The 18467-nt window shown below is 39.7% G+C and overlaps 1 protein-coding gene across 17 annotated transcripts in view; it reads right to left on the bottom strand.

The window, feature by feature from the left end:
• Positions 1–126: 126 nt before the first annotated feature.
• mecom (MDS1 and EVI1 complex locus) overlaps positions 127–18467 on the bottom strand; it is a 204964-nt gene continuing 186623 nt past the window's right edge. For 6 of the 17 annotated variants that reach the window (XM_065280687.2, XM_065280692.2, XM_065280685.2 and 3 more), the window contains 10 exons: positions 16756–18154; positions 16550–16640; positions 14971–14997; positions 11377–11543; positions 10175–10252; positions 6955–7124; positions 6723–6867; positions 4524–4751; positions 3737–3908; positions 127–2280 (listed from right to left, as the gene is read on the bottom strand). In XM_065280687.2, coding sequence (XP_065136759.1) covers positions 2152–2280; positions 3737–3908; positions 4524–4751; positions 6723–6867; positions 6955–7124; positions 10175–10252; positions 11377–11543; positions 14971–14997; positions 16550–16640; positions 16756–18154 — 2606 coding nt within the window. In that variant the 3' untranslated portion in view covers positions 127–2151. The remainder of the gene's footprint in view (positions 2281–3736; positions 3909–4523; positions 4752–6722; positions 6868–6954; positions 7125–10174; positions 10253–11376; positions 11544–14970; positions 14998–16549; positions 16641–16755; positions 18155–18467) is intronic. The other 11 variants (XM_065280701.2, XM_065280702.2, XM_065280691.2 and 8 more) reach the window with 4 other exon arrangements.

Here is an 18467-nt window from a genome sequence, read left to right as displayed (position 1 = left end):
ATTTGATCCAAGAATGGGTTAAAACAACCCAGCATAGGTTGAATAGCATAGGTTACAAGTATAAATCATGTGAGTATTTAATGAATAAAAACAAAATCAGCATTTATTTTGTACAAACATGGTGATTTTTATTACTGTAATAAAGAAAATAATATTTATATTTGATAGTATGCAATTCATTCAAATGTGACAATGCAAAAATCCTAATCATCCAATAAACAACACAATAAAGAAGGCTTTGTTTTCTTTGATGTTCATGACTTTCTAAAACCTTCTTTAAGAATGATTTATATTGTAATAAATAAAAGTGATCAGGCATGTGAAAATCGATTAAGAAACAGAGACAGAGACGGTTGGAGAGTGCACAGTCCGCCCATAGGAGTTCTTTATTTCTCACTAACTCCTCCCACAGTATTGAATTATAATGCAATACAGTTACATTGTAGAAAGCATTAAAACAGAAGTACCTCAACTCACTGATTACTTTAAAAATGGGATTATAAACATTGACAAAACAAAAATAAAAAGTGAAATAGGAAAGATCTGGTCCTTCACCTCGTGAGGATAAACAAAATCTGGCATTTCTCATAGGTTTGGCACAAGTGATCAACATGAACCCAAACGTCACACAAGCTTGCAGACAACCATAGAAAATGTCAGTAACAGCTTGGACCAATCATGCGTTTTATGAAGAAATAATATCAGCTGTTTTTATTCTTTCCTCTATTTATCTTATTTTTTTTTAAAGATATTTTACAGTTGAATCAATAAATTGTCATACAAAAAACCTAAGTAATATCTATATCATTTACCAGTTTTATTAGAAGTAGAAGCTGTGATGGTACATTTAATACTATCTGGCATTCAGACATTTTCTACAAACCCCAGTAGACCATATGGAGTCTCTTCCCCCAAAATTTCAGTGTGAAATTCTTGTTTTCACCGCAAGGGGGCGCTCGAGAGCAGTGCTATTCAGTAAACAAACTACAGTTTGCAGAGAAATAAATACAACTTTCAAGATACACAGCAAATACATCGACGACACCAACCAAGAAAAAAAAATGGACAGAACGAAGCAACAAATGACAGGGGATAAAACATAAGAAACGCATGATTGTCTATAAATGAAAGACACAAGAGGAGGGTGTAGCTATAAACTAGCATTCAGGTTATTTAGTGGTATCGTTCGCCAACTAACGGACGGGGTTAACCGTGGAAAACGACAGAATGCCCTTCGCGAGTTCTACAGCACTAGTTTATTTTTCAAAACTAGTTTAATTTTCTCAGTTTAGAAATACACAAGGCGTGTTTAACAACCATGTTTTCCACCATTAAAATAACTAACTAAAGATAAGAGAGCGTCTATCGTCACACAAAACAAAACGGTGGGTAAGTGGGTTGAATGCAGTGCTTTCATTGGACAGTAAATAGTCACCGTCTCGCTCCTAACACCTTTTATTTAAAAGCAGCGTCTGTGAGAGGTCTAAAGGTCAAACCTTTAGCGTGTAGTTGTTTCATTTCGAAAACGTCTAAAAGAAAATCGCTGAACCCCCAACCCCATTTCGTCCCTTTTCGTAAATTTGTAAACTTGTACGTTTCTGTACAAGAAACCTGTGAAATGCTTTAAAAACACACGTTTTTGTGTTTCCTTTCTGTATTCGTGTTAATCGTAAATATATTTACATGCCGGTAGGCTCTTGTGCCCATACAGACAGCGATCACATTTGTCTTGCGGAAGACTCTCACGTGTTACTCTGAGTAACCACCTGTTTCAGCGCACGAAACTCACAAACATGACACCAACAGCAATTTTAAAAACTGTTCACCAGCTGCCACAGCTGTGCAAAATATTGAAACTTGACAGAATAAATACAATTATTATTATTATTATGCATTACTACTATTGTCATCATCGTCTTCATCATCACCATCAAAATTACAGACACTATTGTCATTGCTACTAACTATAATCAATCAATCAATCAATCAATCAATCAATCAATGTTTGTTCATGTATATGGGATAGTGTTCAGACTGGGTGTGTACAGTATAAGTGTATGACAATTTGGGCACTTGCGAGTGTGTGTACTGTACATGTGTGGACAATGGACTCCAGCGATAGTTTAACACACTGTTGTTAAGGTGAGGGTGTCATACGTGACTAAGAGACTGAATAGCGCTGGGTTCTGCTGAGCGGGCCAAGCTGTGCCACATCGGGGCATTATGGGTAGACGAGTGGAGCGGATCCTTATCGGCTAAAGACAGCATCATGGCATATGCCTATAGAGAGAGAAATATGCAATTACACATACAGTATATACACACAAACATTATTGAGTTTTTACTTAGCAGCACAATAGCTGATAAATGTGTCGCTTGTAAAGCTAATATACATGCATATTAACTCATTCTCCGCCAGCCATTTTTTTAAAAAGTTGCCCGCCAGCATTTTTTCGATTTTTTTTTACAAAAGTTTCACAAAATACCTTCCAGAATTTTTTTTTTCTAAAAATATATAAACTTATTACACGGCTCTCTGGAATGCTTGATTCTGATTGGTCAGTTGAGACATTTGCAGGTTCGTTCTTTTCAAATAATAACCGCTCCAAAATAATAACGCATAGCCGGAACTACTTGCACGAGTAAAATCGCTCCGCGCCAATAAAGATCAATAAAGATTACTGTCTGTTTGGCGCCATCTTGTGACAAACACTCGACAACCACGACAAGACACAGAGAGCTTACTGAGACTGAACTTGACAAAATAGAGCATGACAGCTAAAGAAAGAGAAAAAAATGACAGCTAGAGAAAAAAATGGAGACAGACAAGTATGAAGCAGAGGATCTTAATAAGGTATTACGATCATTGTATGCATCTGTGCAAAGTTTCGCGGAAGGATAAAAATGTTAATTTAAAACAAATATGCCAATAAAATGTTTCAAATTCATATTCATGTCCAGTTTTTTTTCTTCTGTGGCAAGTAGCCGTGTAATAAGCGGGATAATGTAGAGGCAGCCGGTAGTTATTGGGAAATAAGCCCCTTCAGTGTGATACAAGACCCTCCGCTTCGCGTCGGGTCCTGATCACACTGTCGGGGCTTATTTCCCAATAACTACTGGCTGCCTCTACATTATCCCTTACATACAAATCTATCAAATGAAAGAACAGCTATGCTTTCAAACAAACAAACAAAACAGGGAAAAAACTTAATTTTTTTTCTCTGCTTATAAACAAATATGGGTATTTTTCTTTAAAAATATTTTTTTTAGCAAAAAACTAAATTAATTTAATTTTTGTGAAGGAATTTTGTTGGAGATCAGATTCAGAATGATAATCAAAACATACACAGAGTTTAAAATGATTAAATAACGTTTTTGCCTTTTTTCATAAATTGGGTAAGAGCGCCATCTGGATGATCGCTGTATTGCAGATTGACATAGAAATTCTTCAGAAACACGTTTTCTTACGCAAATGTTTTCTCTTAATTGACGAGATAACTCCTCAATGGCGGGGAAAGAGTTAAAGGCGGGTGCATGAATTTGAAGTCCTTCTTTTTGATAGAGCCGCCCCACACATACGCAACTCAGGTAACAATGTCATTTAGTAGACACGCCCCTTACTGCTGATTGGCTACAAGTGTGTTTGGTACTCGGCCCGACTCCCTTTTCCAAAGCGTTTTTCAAAAATCATGCACTCTCCCTTAAATGAACAATAAATAATATATAAATACCGTACCTGTGATTTAGACTTTCTGTAGAGGGGCTGCTTGATCCCTTCTTGAAGGTGGGCGGGGCCAAAGCCGCCGACATCCCCATCGCTGAGATCACCGTCCTCCATACTAAAGTGGCGGATGTGGTCCATGGTGGAAAAACTGCTGTGATCTTCATCTTCCTCATCGTCATTAAATCTGCAAAAAAAGATATAAACAGTATAGTTTGAAAACTTTAAAAGGGCCATGGCATGATAATCTGACTTTTTCCATGTTTTAGTGCTATAATTGTGTTCCCAGTGCTTCTATCAACCTAGAAAATGTGGAAAAGATCAACCCAGTAACTTAGTTTTGGTAAACCATTCTCTGCAAGCACGTGAAAAATTAGGTCATTGAAAATTGGCTCTCCTTATGATGTCATAAGGAGATCTAATTATAATAATACCGCCCCTTAATCTGCACTATCCAACCAGGGCACAGCCATTTAGTGCAGATAGACAGAGAGAGAGAGAAAATAATTGACAGCACAATTGAGTTTCAATTTCAACAAACCACCAGCATTGTGATCAGTGTTTGCATTTCATCAGCTCATTTGCATTTTAAAGGACACACCCACTTTTTGTGCACACACCCCTACAAAGTGACAATTTTAACATGTTATAATAAATTATCTAGATGGTATTTTGAGCTAAAACTTCACATGTGTACTCTGTGGACACCAAAGATTTATTTGACATCTTAAAAAAGTCTTGTTCCATGGCACCTTTAACTTCATTTCTCGTCTGTTTCGTTGATCGTTTTCTGCACGCATACCTTCGCGGTGACGATTTGCTATTTAATTCCAGATCATCCGGTCCTTCGAAATCCATGTCGTCGTTTATGATGTCATTAGGCACACCTTCATCACTGGGTTTTCTAGGCCCGTCGTGACGCTCTCCTTCCTCTTCCTCACCTCCGAGCTCCTCCCCTTCCTCCTCATCCATTTCACGTGAGCCAGGTCCAGGCAGGGCTTTGTCCTCGTCAAAATGACTACCATTCAGTCTGAAGAGAACAGAGATGTAATTAGAGATGATGTTACGCAGGACACGGAGCACGAATTCACGATCTGTCTCACGAAAGAAAACCATTCAGTGCCGAAACACAGTCCTGTTTGTTTAAAAAAAGCCCATCACGTAAAGTAGAAACACATGCCCACGTTTTCAGAGCGAGAGGAAATGCTGAAGAAAGAAAGTAGTCAAGTGTGCGGCTGAACGAGAGTCGACGGTACCCCGGTTTGTCATCAGTTATGAGGGCTGGCAGAAATGAGCCGCCCATCGTCAGGGTACTTAGACTGCAGGCCTCTCCGCTTCCTGTCTCTCTCGAACAGCTCACCTCTCCTCTTTCACTGGTTTATTTTCTTCTTTATCTCCAATTCATCTAATAGGCCAAATATTTAGCTGACAGCCCATTTGGTGAGTGCAGGGAAGGAGCTGCCAAAGCAGTCATTTCCCCACAGAGACAGAGCAGCTATCCAAACTCTCTCACACACACAGAAACCAGCCAGCGGCAACGCATTAAGCTCGATTCACTCGTTCGGTCTACATTCTCATCGTTTCGAAGATTAAAAATAGCAACTACCAAACTTTAAAGACCAGAACGAGAGAGAGAGAGAGAGAGAGAGAGAGAGAGAGAGAGAGAGAGAGAGAGAGAGAGAGAGAGAGAGAGAGAGAGAGAGAGAGAGAGAGAGAGAGAGAGAGAGAGAGAGACAGAGAGAGAGAGAGAGAGAGAGAGAGAGAGAGAGAGAGGATCAAATAATACAAGTCTGTGTGTACAGATGTGCAAGAACAGCAACGAAAATATTACAAAGATCTCAATTAGAAAACCTCACAGGAAACGGTTTTAGCCAGAAATGATGGATTAGAGCGAAAAAGATAAAAAAAGAGACGTTAAGTTTGGCCTAGCGGTAAGCGTGTGTGCTCCAGACATGCTGAGTCAAGGTGCTCATGATGTAGGGTTTAAATATTAATAGCATATTTCCATACATCGGCACTTGAACTTGTAAGGGCTGACATCTTGTCCGTCTCTCGCCTCTTTAAAACGTTCGCTTCGACTCTTTCCTCAGATTAGCGTGGCAGCGCGCGGTTTAACCGTATAATGCCGCTTCGGCATCTGAAATAATCCCCTAAACCTGCCCCTCTCATCTCTCCACACCCCGCTAATACAGCGAAAGAGCGGGCGAGCGAGAGATGGCGTGATAATGAAAACAGATTGGTAATTAGAGAGAGCTGTGGTAATTTGTGGAGGATAAAGTATCTATCAGGAGCAGTCACACTGACAGGAAACATTCGGCGACCTCTGACCTTCACTTCCTGTTCACAAACACATGTTGGGACCAGATGTGTAATGCGTAAGGTACGTACACGCATGCATCAACTTGTATCATTTTAATGAAAATATCGAACAACAAAAAGCTTGGGAGATCTTTATCTCGACGGATCTGTCCGTCACGCACGCGATCGACCCGGTCAAGAATTTAAACCGTCAGAGCTCCATCCAACCTGATGATCATTTCTGGGAAATGAACGCTCGGAGATAATTATCATATGCAGATGCAAAATCATACGCAGCCAAAAGTCAACAGCTTTCCGCACGCGCTCCGAAACGGCCCGCCGGTAATCACGTCTTCCAGGAGACCTGCCCCAATCTCTCGAATCTCTTAAAAACCGCAGGCGACAGGGTAATGATTAACAACCGTACTGAATATATGTCCGCACATACGTTCACATGTGCAGTTAATACACACTTCTGTCCCTTTCATGTGAAGGTATTCACACACACACAGGGGTGCAGGTTAATGAATAAGGTATGAGAAGTGTTGTGTTCGGTAATGTTTGTGTATAATAACCTCCATTCCGCCTCAGGCAACAAGAGGCGACTGATGACTGACGGCCTAATGGACGATCCGCTCGCATGTGTGCGAGTTCACACGTGAATGTGTGTAGCTTTAAGTTGATATAGACGCATGATATTTACCCTTCCTCCGAATGTGACGGAGACGTCGCCGTCCGTGCCGTGTTACTGATGAAGTTTCGTATTTCGTTAAAATACGAATCCTCTTTATCCTCCAAAATGGCGCTACTGCTGTCCAGCTCTGACCGGGGCGACGACATCGCTGTGCCTACACATAAAAACCAAACAATAATTGACTGTAATGAAATGCATTATTCTCGCATGCCAAAAACTGTGGGAATGCATGCGTGTATACCTGATAAATTACCGTTCTCGTGTTTTTTGAGGTGGCGGTCAAGGTTGGTCTGTTGACCGAAGCAGCGGTCGCAGAGGTGGCATTTGAAAGGTTTCTCTTTGTTGTGGATGTTACGGATGTGACGCTGGAGATTCGATGAAATACTAAATGAACGATCACAGTATTTACATCTGTGGATGGAGAAACAAACATTATTATACAATACAGCTCTCTTTTGAATGAATCTGATAATACAATTTATAACTGTATAAAATACTTATGCAAAAAACATGTAACCGAATGCTCTTGACACGTACTATATAGATTGATCTCACGATGTTAAAGTCACGAAAAATGTCATACATTTATTTGTGTCCATGGCACAAAATTAAGCTTTTTCGTGCCTTGAGCACGAATGTCTTTTTCATGTCACTCGTACAAATTCTTATAAATACTTTTTCGTGTCCGTGGCACAACTTTCTTTTTCGTGTCATTTTATGTATTGTTTTCTCAGTTTTTTCCTATTTTCTTACCATTGTCGCTTGGGGTTGGGGTTAGAATCACTTTCTTTAAAATTTTTAGACATCCTAACCCAAACTCTAACCCAAACTCCAGGTAAGAATAGTTTTAAAAGCGGAAGAAACACATGTAAAAACCAATAATAAAAGTACATTCAAACCCCAAATCTAACCCCAAGCGACAATGATTTAAAAATAGGGGAAAAAATAAGAAAACAACACATAAAATGACACGAAAAAGAAAGTGGTGCCAAGGACACGAAAAACTATTTATAGAAATTCATGCTGAGTGACATGAAAAAGACATTCGTGCTCAAGGCACAAAAAAGCTGAATTTCGTGCCATGGACATGAATAAATTAATCACATTTTTCGTGACTATAACACGACTTGCAGTAAGATCATGTGGCAGTAAACGTTCATTAAATACTTTCACATCAAATATGCTTAATCAGGCCATTCAGAAATGCCGTTTTTTAGGCAGAATTCATTAAAGGGACAATCCACTTTTTTTGAAAATAAACTTTTGATTTTTACCATTTTGAAATCCATTCAGCTGATCTCTGGGTCTGGTGCTAGCACTTTTAGCATAGCTTAGCACAACCCATTGAATTTGATTAGACCATTAGCATCATGCTAAAAAATTACCAAAGAGTTTCGAAATTTTTTCTATTTAAAACTTATATACTTAAAACTTAATGCTTGGTTACTTTCAATGGCAGGGGACTATTTTCGGGCACTACGTAATATCGTTGCGCCTGCTGCAGCCATGTTACGGCAGCAAAGTCCTTGATTATTATGCCAGAATGAGAGTATAGTCCCTTACCATATCTGCCTAGAAAATCACAACTTTTAATTTTCTGTTGGGTCTTAGTACACGATGTAACTACAGAAGAGTCAAGTTTTAAATAAGAAAAATATATAAACTCTCTGATTATTTTTTAGCGCGATGCTAATGGTCTAATCAGATTCAATGGATTGTGCTAAGCTATGCTAAAAGTGGTACCGCCAGACCCAGAGATCAGCTGAATGGATTCCAAAACGGTAAAAATCAAATGTTTAACTCTAGGGGAGCTGGAAAATGAGCGTATTTTGAAAAAAAGTGGAGTTTCCCTTTAAGAGTCTGATAAAAAATGCTAATTAGCAAGAAATCAATCAAGACCCACTTAGCAGGTTATGCATCTGAACTCTTCTTGTGCAAATCTTAAAATATTGCACTCCATCGTTTTTTTATGGTATATACAGTATACGTCATGCATTGCTGTACCATTTTTATATGCATTTCTATTCTGAAAGTCGCCTTGAGAACCATTAAAGGCTCTATATATATAAAACTAAAGTTCAGTATGATTTATTATTATCGCTCTTGCACTTAAACGCGCAAAATCCTAAACACACGATTAAGTGGTCATGAACTCTTTGTCTCTCATCTTTGGCCAACTCAGTAAAACTCAAACTTTACAGTCAAAAGTTCTCCCTTCTGCCCCTAAAATGACAACATGTGCCAAGTCCCTTCACGCAGAATTATCCTGTGCGATTACGCGATCGTATCTTCCCCTCGACCGTGGAGTTGCGCTAAACTGCGTCTCTTAGGAATCTGTTATCTTTCTCTCTCTCTGTGTCTCGCCCTCCTCCAACAGCAACAGAAAAATAGAAATTAAATTGCAGTTAAGGCTGATCAGCGGCTCGTTTAAAGCCCTGCCAGCGCGAGAAGATTGAGGCTATCTGGAAAGTAACAGAGCCCGGCACAAACCTCCCCTGTGGTCAAATAGACCACAAACGCAGTATGTGTGTGTGTGTGCACGCCTGTTCTGTGCTGTATTTTAAAACTCTCTAAAAGAGTCTGAGGGCCGACACAAACCTAATTACCCAGCTGCCTTTGCTGGCCCACAGCTGTATGCCACTCATCAACTCTATTATTCATTCGAACTTCCTTTTGTCTTCCTGTCTTTCTCTTCTTTCCCTGTGTATGTCTCTCTCTATTCCTATCTTGTGAACTTCTTGTCACTCTTCCTCAATCATGAGGAATGCTTATATCATGGTTATGTTACATTTACAAACTATATATGTAGAATACAGATGCAAATGTGTGCCTGACATGTTTAAATTTGCATTTCTATCTGGTTTCACTTTAATGCGGGCGCAGTGATATTGACGGAAATTTGAGCGAGAGGGGGAGTAGTCAGGAGTGATGATGTTACTGCGCCCGAGGTCAAAGTGCTGCAAACTAAGTGCTCTTCCGCCATGCAATATAGTTCTCATTTTTATCCGCTTAAAAATAGCCATGTTTTATTTTGTGCCACCATCGTGTAACTACTCATGTAACAGTCTTTAAATAGGGAAAACATAGAAATGTTTGGTGGCTTCTTAATTCATCCCTGTTTGGATCCTAAGGAATGAATGGGGCTAGGCTGAATGCTAACACATTCACGATGTGCTGTACAAAGATTAAGTGCATGTATTGAAAAAATACAGGTATGTATTAATTCATCTAAGTTGAGGGAAGAAAATAGTAAAATATTGAAAAATGGTGGTGTTTTCCTTTAAAGGCGATTTTCTCAATATTGTACCTCGGCCAAATATTTTCTTATCCTAACAAACCATACATAAATCACTTGAATGTATAATTTCCAAAATTTGAGCTTATGACTGGTTTTGTGGTCCAGGGTCATATATGTAGTGTACATATTGTAGTGTATGTTTGTGTGTGTGTGTGTGTGTCACCTGTAAGGCTGCTCTCCTGTGTGTGTCCGTAGATGTCTTGTAAGGTTGGCTGAGCGTGGGAATATCTTGCCACAGTATCTATAGGGGAAGGAAATAGATCTCCAGGAACAATACTCAACAATACACACAATACGCACACACACATTTCTCAAAAATACCCCAGCATTCCATACTCCATGTCGTAATTACTCACTAAACATCAAACGTGTTTTTTTAAACTTAAATCTTGATTTTAGGCAATCAAAACGTCTATATATTATTGTATATCCTGGCATTATTTGAATGCACATAAACATAACTTTACTAAACACAAGCTTATACTTTGCTAAATAACATACTACTATACTGAAGTAGGGCTGTATAACGATTAATCGCGACTAATCGTTTGCATAATAAAAGTTTTTTTACATCATATATGTGTGTGTATTGTAGTGTTGTAGTCAAGACCACCTAAACCGAGACCAAGTCATGACCAAGACAGGCCGAGACCGAGACAAGACCAGGACAGGCCGAGACCAAGTCAAGACCAAGACCAGTGCAAGTCACTGCATTAAAACACTTATGATAAAATGTGGTAATAAAATTTGAAAAATTGTCATTGGGAGAAACTTAAACAATGCTTAAACAATGCCAACATCATATGCCAAACCTGAAAAAAACTGTATAAAATTAATGATAAAAAATAAATTCATGATGTGCCATCAGTTGTGGTCTTGACCAGTCTTGAAATAAAATTCAGAGTCCTCTTTATCTGAGACCAAGACGAGACCGAGTAAAAATATGGTCGATTCCAAGACGAGACCAAGACCTTTAAAAAGTGGTCTTGAGATCGGTCTCGAAATACAACACTAGTGTATTGTGTATAATAATTATGTTTATATAAATACATACACATGTATGTATATTTTTAAGATAAAATATATATTTATAGATTAAATATGTATATATAATATAAATTATTTATAAATCAAAAAATGTATATACACATGTAAATACCTCTTAAATGTCTACATGCGTGTGTATTTATTCATACAAAATAATTATACACAGTACACACACACACATATAATGTAAAATAAAACTTTTATTTTGCAAACGATTAGTTGTGATTAATCGTTATGCAGCCCTATAACTGAAGTGTATAGCTTATTTAAAGAAAATCTTTAAATTTAAAGAAAATGAGTCATCATCTTTAGGGTTACCTGCAGGTGTAGCGCTCTTTGCCCTTGCGTAACAGTGTTTCAGGAAGAGTGGCAGGTGGAGCCCGGAAGTCGAACATCGAGGGGACAGAACGCATGATGTCACCGCCGTCTGGCTTTAAAGAGCCAAAAGACTCCAGCTTCTCAGCCATGTTTTCGATCGCTGACATCTGCAAGAAAAACAAGAGAGATGGGTCAAAACCTCTTTTTGTGAGGTCTAAGGGGTGTGTTACCTGCATACATTGGCATTGAGTGGTCAGCACACTTATGGATAATTGTGCAAAATGCTCAATCCAACGCACTGTATAAGATGGACCACACACACGCACACACGAATCTATGCGGATAAGAACGACTGCCAATTTACTAATGAAGTCTAACAGTTGCTTTCATCAGAAATGGACACGATCTCTAAGGGAAAAGAGCTACATGTGTGTTTCGGCCTGAGAATGAGAACAACACAAGGCCTGTGTGTGTCTGTGTGTGTGTGTGTGTGTGTGTGTGAGGTGCTGAAGAGCAGGAGTGATTCATGTCCTATGTTGCCCATAAAGCATTCAGTGCACAATATGAGCAGACAGCACATTCGTCAATATGAAAGATGTTGACATTACTGATCAAGACTGAGACAGCAGTAATAATGATATCATAGGGAAGAGAGGGAGGGGTGGAGCAGGTCTCTGTAGATGAACAGGCCTATCGGACGCAGTGCAGAAGTGCTGAGAGCTTTCACGTGCATTTGCATTATTAGGTGTGCGTTGGTTTTTCCCTTTTTCTTATTTTGTCTTATTTTGGTTTTGTTGAAAAATCTGTCCTGATTCATGGTGGAGGACATGTACAATTAAAAAACAATGAGAGAGAGAGAGAGAGAGAGAGAGAGAAAAAGAGAGAGATAGGGTGAGGTTTGATGAGGAATGACAGCTGGAGGTTAAAGTTCTTCATCTGAGAGTCAGGCTCATATCCTCTGTGAGGATGTGAAGTGTCAGATCTGTTTGATGAGGGATATACCAGCTCTCTTTCTTTCTCTCTCTCTATAAATCACAGATTGATTTAGAATGAGTGAGAGATAGATAGAGAGAGAACGAGAGAGAGAGAGAGAGGTATAGCTAATGACCTGCTGTCATATATCTGCATGATGCGTCTCTGTTAATGATAGGCTAACACTCTATTAGTATCTCTAACTAAATAACAACTCGTCAGCTTTTCACTCATCAGTACGGCGATTAAAACCATAAGTCACAGATTTCATTTTATTCAAATTATTTACATTTAAATATTAAAACTCTTAATTATTTATTTACTCTCAGAAATAAAGATACAAAAGCTGTCAATGGGAAGGTACCCTATAAATATGTACCATTTAGGTACACATATGTATACATTTGAGGGACAGTTTTACACTGTCCTTTAGTTTTATTCAGGAAAGTACAAGATAAAAAAAACTTTAAACCCACACTGCAAAAAAAAAAAAGACTTTTACTTAGTATTTTTGTTTTGTTTTTGGTACAAATATCTAAAAATTCTTAAAATATAATGCATTTTTATGAGCAAAATAACCTAAGAAAATATGTCTAGTTTTTAGACAAAAAACAAAACATTTAATTGAATTTCTGCTTAAAACAAGCAAAAAAAAAAAAAAAAAAAAAAATAATAATAATAATAATAATATGCCAATGGGGTAAGACAAAAATCTTAAATTTTTTTATTAAACACTTAATAAAAAAAAAAATCTATATCTATATCTATATCTATATATATATCTATATCTATATCTATATCTATATCTATATCTATATCTATATCTATATCTATATATATATATATATATATATATATATATATATATATATATATATATATTGTTTTAAGCACAAATTATCTTAAATTGTGTATTTTTTTGTCTATAAACTACATTTATTTTCTTAGGTAATTAAGCTCATTAAGAAAATACATCCTGATTTAAGAATTTTTAGATCAGGGGTCCCCAACCTTTTTGTGAGCAAGGCTACCGTATACCGCAATGGATGGTTTTACTTGTTGATATGTTTTATCATTGTTCATAATGTTAACATAAAATTACCTCACTTCCTAATAAGGGACTTACTCTCTCTCTCTATTTACCTTTCTCTTGATCGCTTTCTCTATTTACCTTTCTCTTTATCTCTACATTTCTTTAAAAAAAAAAAAAATTACTAACAAACGCTTGGCTATGTATACTGTGTTGGACTTGATGAGACTATTTCCAGTGCACTTATGCATTGCTGTTCTTGTGTCGCTATAATTGCTTCGATTGTTTACCTCACTTGTAAGTCGTTTTGGACAAAAGCGTCTGCTAAATGACAAAATGTAATGTAATGTAAATGTAAAAGAAACCAAGAAGCCTAATATAAAAATATGTAATAAATAAATATTAAAATTAAGGATATCAATAAAATGTGCTTTGGCAGGCAACTCACAGACTCCGGGCGGGCAACCTGATGGCACCATGTTGGAGCCCACTGTTTTAGATATTTGTACTTAAAACAGTACAAATATACAGTAATAAAAAGACAAAAATACTAAGAAAGTCATTATTTGCAGTGCACTAATTCACCCACATTCATTGTATAACTATACTCTTTAACTAAATGTCTCATTTGCCTCTATTTTTGTTTCCCCAAATAATTTCAGAAGAAACAACTGACACAAGCTTGATCCTAAACCACATATAAGCAGCATCATTAAGTCTAACAAGCTATAAGTGAGCATCACAATTTTCCTCTGTGCCAGTAGTTTTGTACACACACACATACACATACACAAACACACATGCATATTTTATAGGCATTTTGATTGTTTCTTGAAGTCTACACCTATTATCATAGATCTCTATCTCTGTGATTGCTGTAACAACTAAGTCCAAAGAAATTCGTGATCGCCAATGAATGGACTTCCTGGATAGTTAGTAGCTTTTAGCCTCTCCAGTTCTCTCTCTCTCTCTGTGGTAGGGCAGCTGTCGAGTTGCCCATTCGCAGTAGTGTGTGTCTAAGAGGCCCTTCATTAGCAAGAGCTTTTTCAATTGTTGATCTTATCAGGGTACCAGATGTCTCGGGTTTGGAAACCCCCCTTCTAGTATCACACACACACACTCACACGGAGGGGTCCCAGAGAGACTGTTACCCCTCCAGTGATGCGATGCCGTACGGTGCTGTCGCCCCCCAAATCAGTGCCGTGGTCTGTTCTTTTCTCTGTGTAAATAATCACACACTTACACTCGCTGCATTATCAGGGGCAGCCATCAGAAACAACAACTGCTCTGTCTGCTCAACACACACTGGAGGCAACAGAAACGCTGGCGCGAAAAGCCGAGACGTGCGTCTGCAAACATCAAACGACACACGGACGCAGGATAGACTTGTCATTCATCCAGTGGTCAATTTGATGCATTTCTAAATCAAATGTATTGTTTAACGACAGTAATAGCAAACATAAAAGCGAATAGATCTGTTGTCATGCGTTGAACAGATCATGTGCATGCATCTATGTGGTTGCATGAGGTTATTAAGCATGTGTGTATGTGTGGTAACAGCGTATGAATGTCTGGGCTTAAGATTAACTTACCCATGTTCTGTGATCAGGCATGCGAAACTGGAGGCGGGACAGAAGGGAAACAGCGAATCAAAATCAGAGTTATCAACTGTGTCTGATTTGTCATGGGATGTTCAGTTTGCCATAGTGCTTGACTTACGCTTAAATTAAAAATTAACTATATGGCTATGTTTGGAAATGGATGAAGGATGGAGAGTTATAATCATGAAGCTGCGTATGTAAACATTTAGCTAATGTGGATGGCGGCTTTGTGGAGTGCAACAACACGGGGACACGGTGATGCCGTGTCTATTAATTTTTTAAGATTATCAACATCATACATTACAAGTGTATAATACTCATCCCTAAATAAAAAATGCAACCGGCTTCCACTTCACATTTAACAAGGTATCTAATCATTTTCCACCCAATTTTCCATACATATTGCACTAAAACTACATTTCCCATAATGCATCTGTTCTGTCAATAGTCTTCCTGGTGCTGATTAGAGAGTGCTGTGATGATAATGCAGTAAAGTGGATGCTGATAGGTCACCTCATTACGCAGTGTGTCAGAAACATGTGGATATTATCTTGCACAGACACAAGGCATAGAGAAAATAAATCAGTCCAATGAAACAGCCAATAAAACGCTGTCCTGAAACAGCCAATAAAACAATACTCCAGACAGTGTCTGCGCGCGCGTGTGTGTATGTGGGTGTACCAATCATGTACGTGTGTGTGTATGGGTTTTTTGTACGAGAACCATGTACGATTTTTACAGGACTGTGAGCGACACTGATAGTGAACACACATGCACACACAAACCACTGACATAGAGCAGACAGGTTAAAGAATACACACAGACTAATGAGGTCACATGGATACTTTAGCACAAAACCACACACTAACACACTTAAACTCTGACAAAGTCACTCAATCCAGATGCACAATTCACATAAATTACACAGATTTACCGCATACACACACACACACACACTCCATCCAGGGGCTAGGGGTGGGGGGGTCAATGTCTGGCGGTTTAACAGGGTATCATATTGTGACATCATAATCAAAGACACCCACACAAAGATACGTGTCACAAAGCTTCCACCCTGTCTCAATCTCACATCTGGACCTGATCACATGGAACAGATCTGTGCAGAGGAACATGGGAGTCACTATGCTAATGCCAAAACACTGGGGCTCTGTAAAGCTACTGCCAAAATACTGTGGCCATCACGTAAATACTGGCATCTTAAGGAGGTGTTTTGTCAGTATTGAGAATGGCATTGAAGTGGACTAGAAATGTTACATGCTTCAGTCGCTTGCCAACCATGTGATATTGGCAGAGTAACCCTAAATGTTTAACTCAAGTAGGCGACGGTCAGAATTTTTGCTGAATTATGGCTGTCAAGCCTGCTTTCAATAATCTGTCCATTGTCGTCCTTTCTATTAGCGTTTGTGTCTGGAACGACTTGCATTAACACAAACCGCAGTAGCACGCATGACAGCAATTGAAAATATAGGGTAATGATTTGAGCAGGACTGCGGGGATGAGGTGTAAAAATAAGATGGAGTTAGCAGTGGGAAAATGTTTTGGCAAACCTCACCTGTGGGTGGAAGAGAAATCCCGGAGCTGGTCGCATGTATTTGTCCTTTAGGACTTCGAATGGATCGTTCATTTTTCTCTTCTCAACCCTGCTGATATTAAACTTCTATCAGTCCTCATGCCAAGTTCATTCATTACGCTTACATTATATCGCTACATAAAAATGATAACACTATAACAATAGGAAGGACTTGTGATTGACAGTACCGGTATATGGGGTCCATGAAGAAAGGGGTGGGTCTTGCGTGCTGAAGGGAGGGGTCGGTCTTGGGTGGCTCCGGCTCTGCCCTCTTATCAGCAAAGGAAGGAGGCTTTTGTATCTCCTCCCCTCTTTTGCTCTTGCCTCGGCTTCGTCCGCCAAGACTCAGGTCAAGCGGCTGATCCGGATTGGTTGATTGTACATGTGAGGCTTCGGATTTCAACGGAGCACAGGTGGCCGCGAGAGGTTCCTCTTTCCGCCTAGTGGTGAGATCAAAAGGCGATTCGACACTTTTCTGGAGTTTTTTACTTTCAACTGGAGGGCTTTCTGGCTCCACCTTGTGGCCTGGAGGTCGAAGTTGCTCTCTCTCAGGGAATGGATAGACTGAAGGAGAGAAGGCAGGAAAGAAAGATAAAGGAAACATGGAGGGATATGGCAGTGCCCCGACTTTTTTGTCTTGCAGGCCTGCGAGTCCGGTAGAGCCAAAATATTTCTCAGCGATGGAGGCAATGGCTTTTATTGAGTCATTAACAGCACCAGAAACAGCTGTGTGCTCGTCCAGAGATGGCTGGTTGAGCCCTGATGCAGGAAAGTCTTTTCCATTACCGGTGTTGTTACTACCACTGGAGTTGATGAGAGTTGGACTCTGGGCATCGCTGAACCCACTCGACTTCCTTTTTGGCCCTTTCCCATTTTCCCGCACTCGCACTCTCTCCCGGTCGCTCTCTGCTTCGCTGTCTAGCTCTGAACCCGAAGTGCTTTCCAGCTCACTCCCGCTTGGAGTGCTGACATCATCCAAATCGCTACTCTCGGATTGCTCGCTCATTTTCCCGCTCTGCCTCGGCTTGGAGATGGAGCCTTCTCTCGGCCGCTCAATTCCCTCCCCGTCTCCGTTGAACGAGTCCTTGCGGAAACTCTTCAAGAGGTCATGTGACCCAGGAATGGGTGAGGACAGCAGTGGACTCTTCCGAAGTTCAGCGCTTTGAGGGCCATTGATTGGCGACGTGGATGGGATAAGTGGGGGCCGGTGGTAAAGTCCTGATGGGAAAAGTCCCGGAAAACTAAATGGGAATGCCGGAGGGGCTGCTGGGAACGTCAACCCACCATGATGCCGGTTCGTCCCAAAATAGTCTGCTAAACCAGGGCTCCCATGGCTCATTCCAGCCAATGTAGACTTATCCAGGCCAGGGGCACCAGGGAGGGTCATGCCTTGGCCAAACAACCCTCCTGCCGCAGCGGCGAAATGGTTTTTACCCTCGCAGAAGCGCCGATGTTTGTTCAGGGAGGATGTGGTGCTAAACATCTGTCCGCAGTCTTTACACTTGATCTGAGTGCGACAGTCCGCGTGCATGCGCTTGTGACGGCACAGATTGGAGAACTGCGTGTAAGATTTGTGGCAGACCTCACCTACAGATAGTGAGACAGGGGTATAAGTTTTTAGATTTTTGGACACATCTTTTCAAAAAACAAACAAATATGCAGGGCAAGCAAGGATGACAGATAAAAGAATGCAATGTCACACACAGGTGCACACATACACACACACAAACAGACAAAGACTTCACAATGGCTCTATTTTAAGCGTGAGAAGGAAATCGAGTTGAATGAATCCTCTCCTGCAGGTCCGTTCCCATGGACCAGGCGACGTCTCTGTCTATCATACACACACACACACACCATATAATCTTTAAACAATGGTCTTAAAACTCATGACTGATCC

Source organism: Paramisgurnus dabryanus, chromosome 8 (genome assembly GCF_030506205.2).
Source record: "Paramisgurnus dabryanus chromosome 8, PD_genome_1.1, whole genome shotgun sequence".
Classification (NCBI taxonomy): Eukaryota; Metazoa; Chordata; class Actinopteri; order Cypriniformes; family Cobitidae; genus Paramisgurnus; species Paramisgurnus dabryanus.
This window is presented reverse-complemented; position numbering and strand designations above follow the sequence as displayed.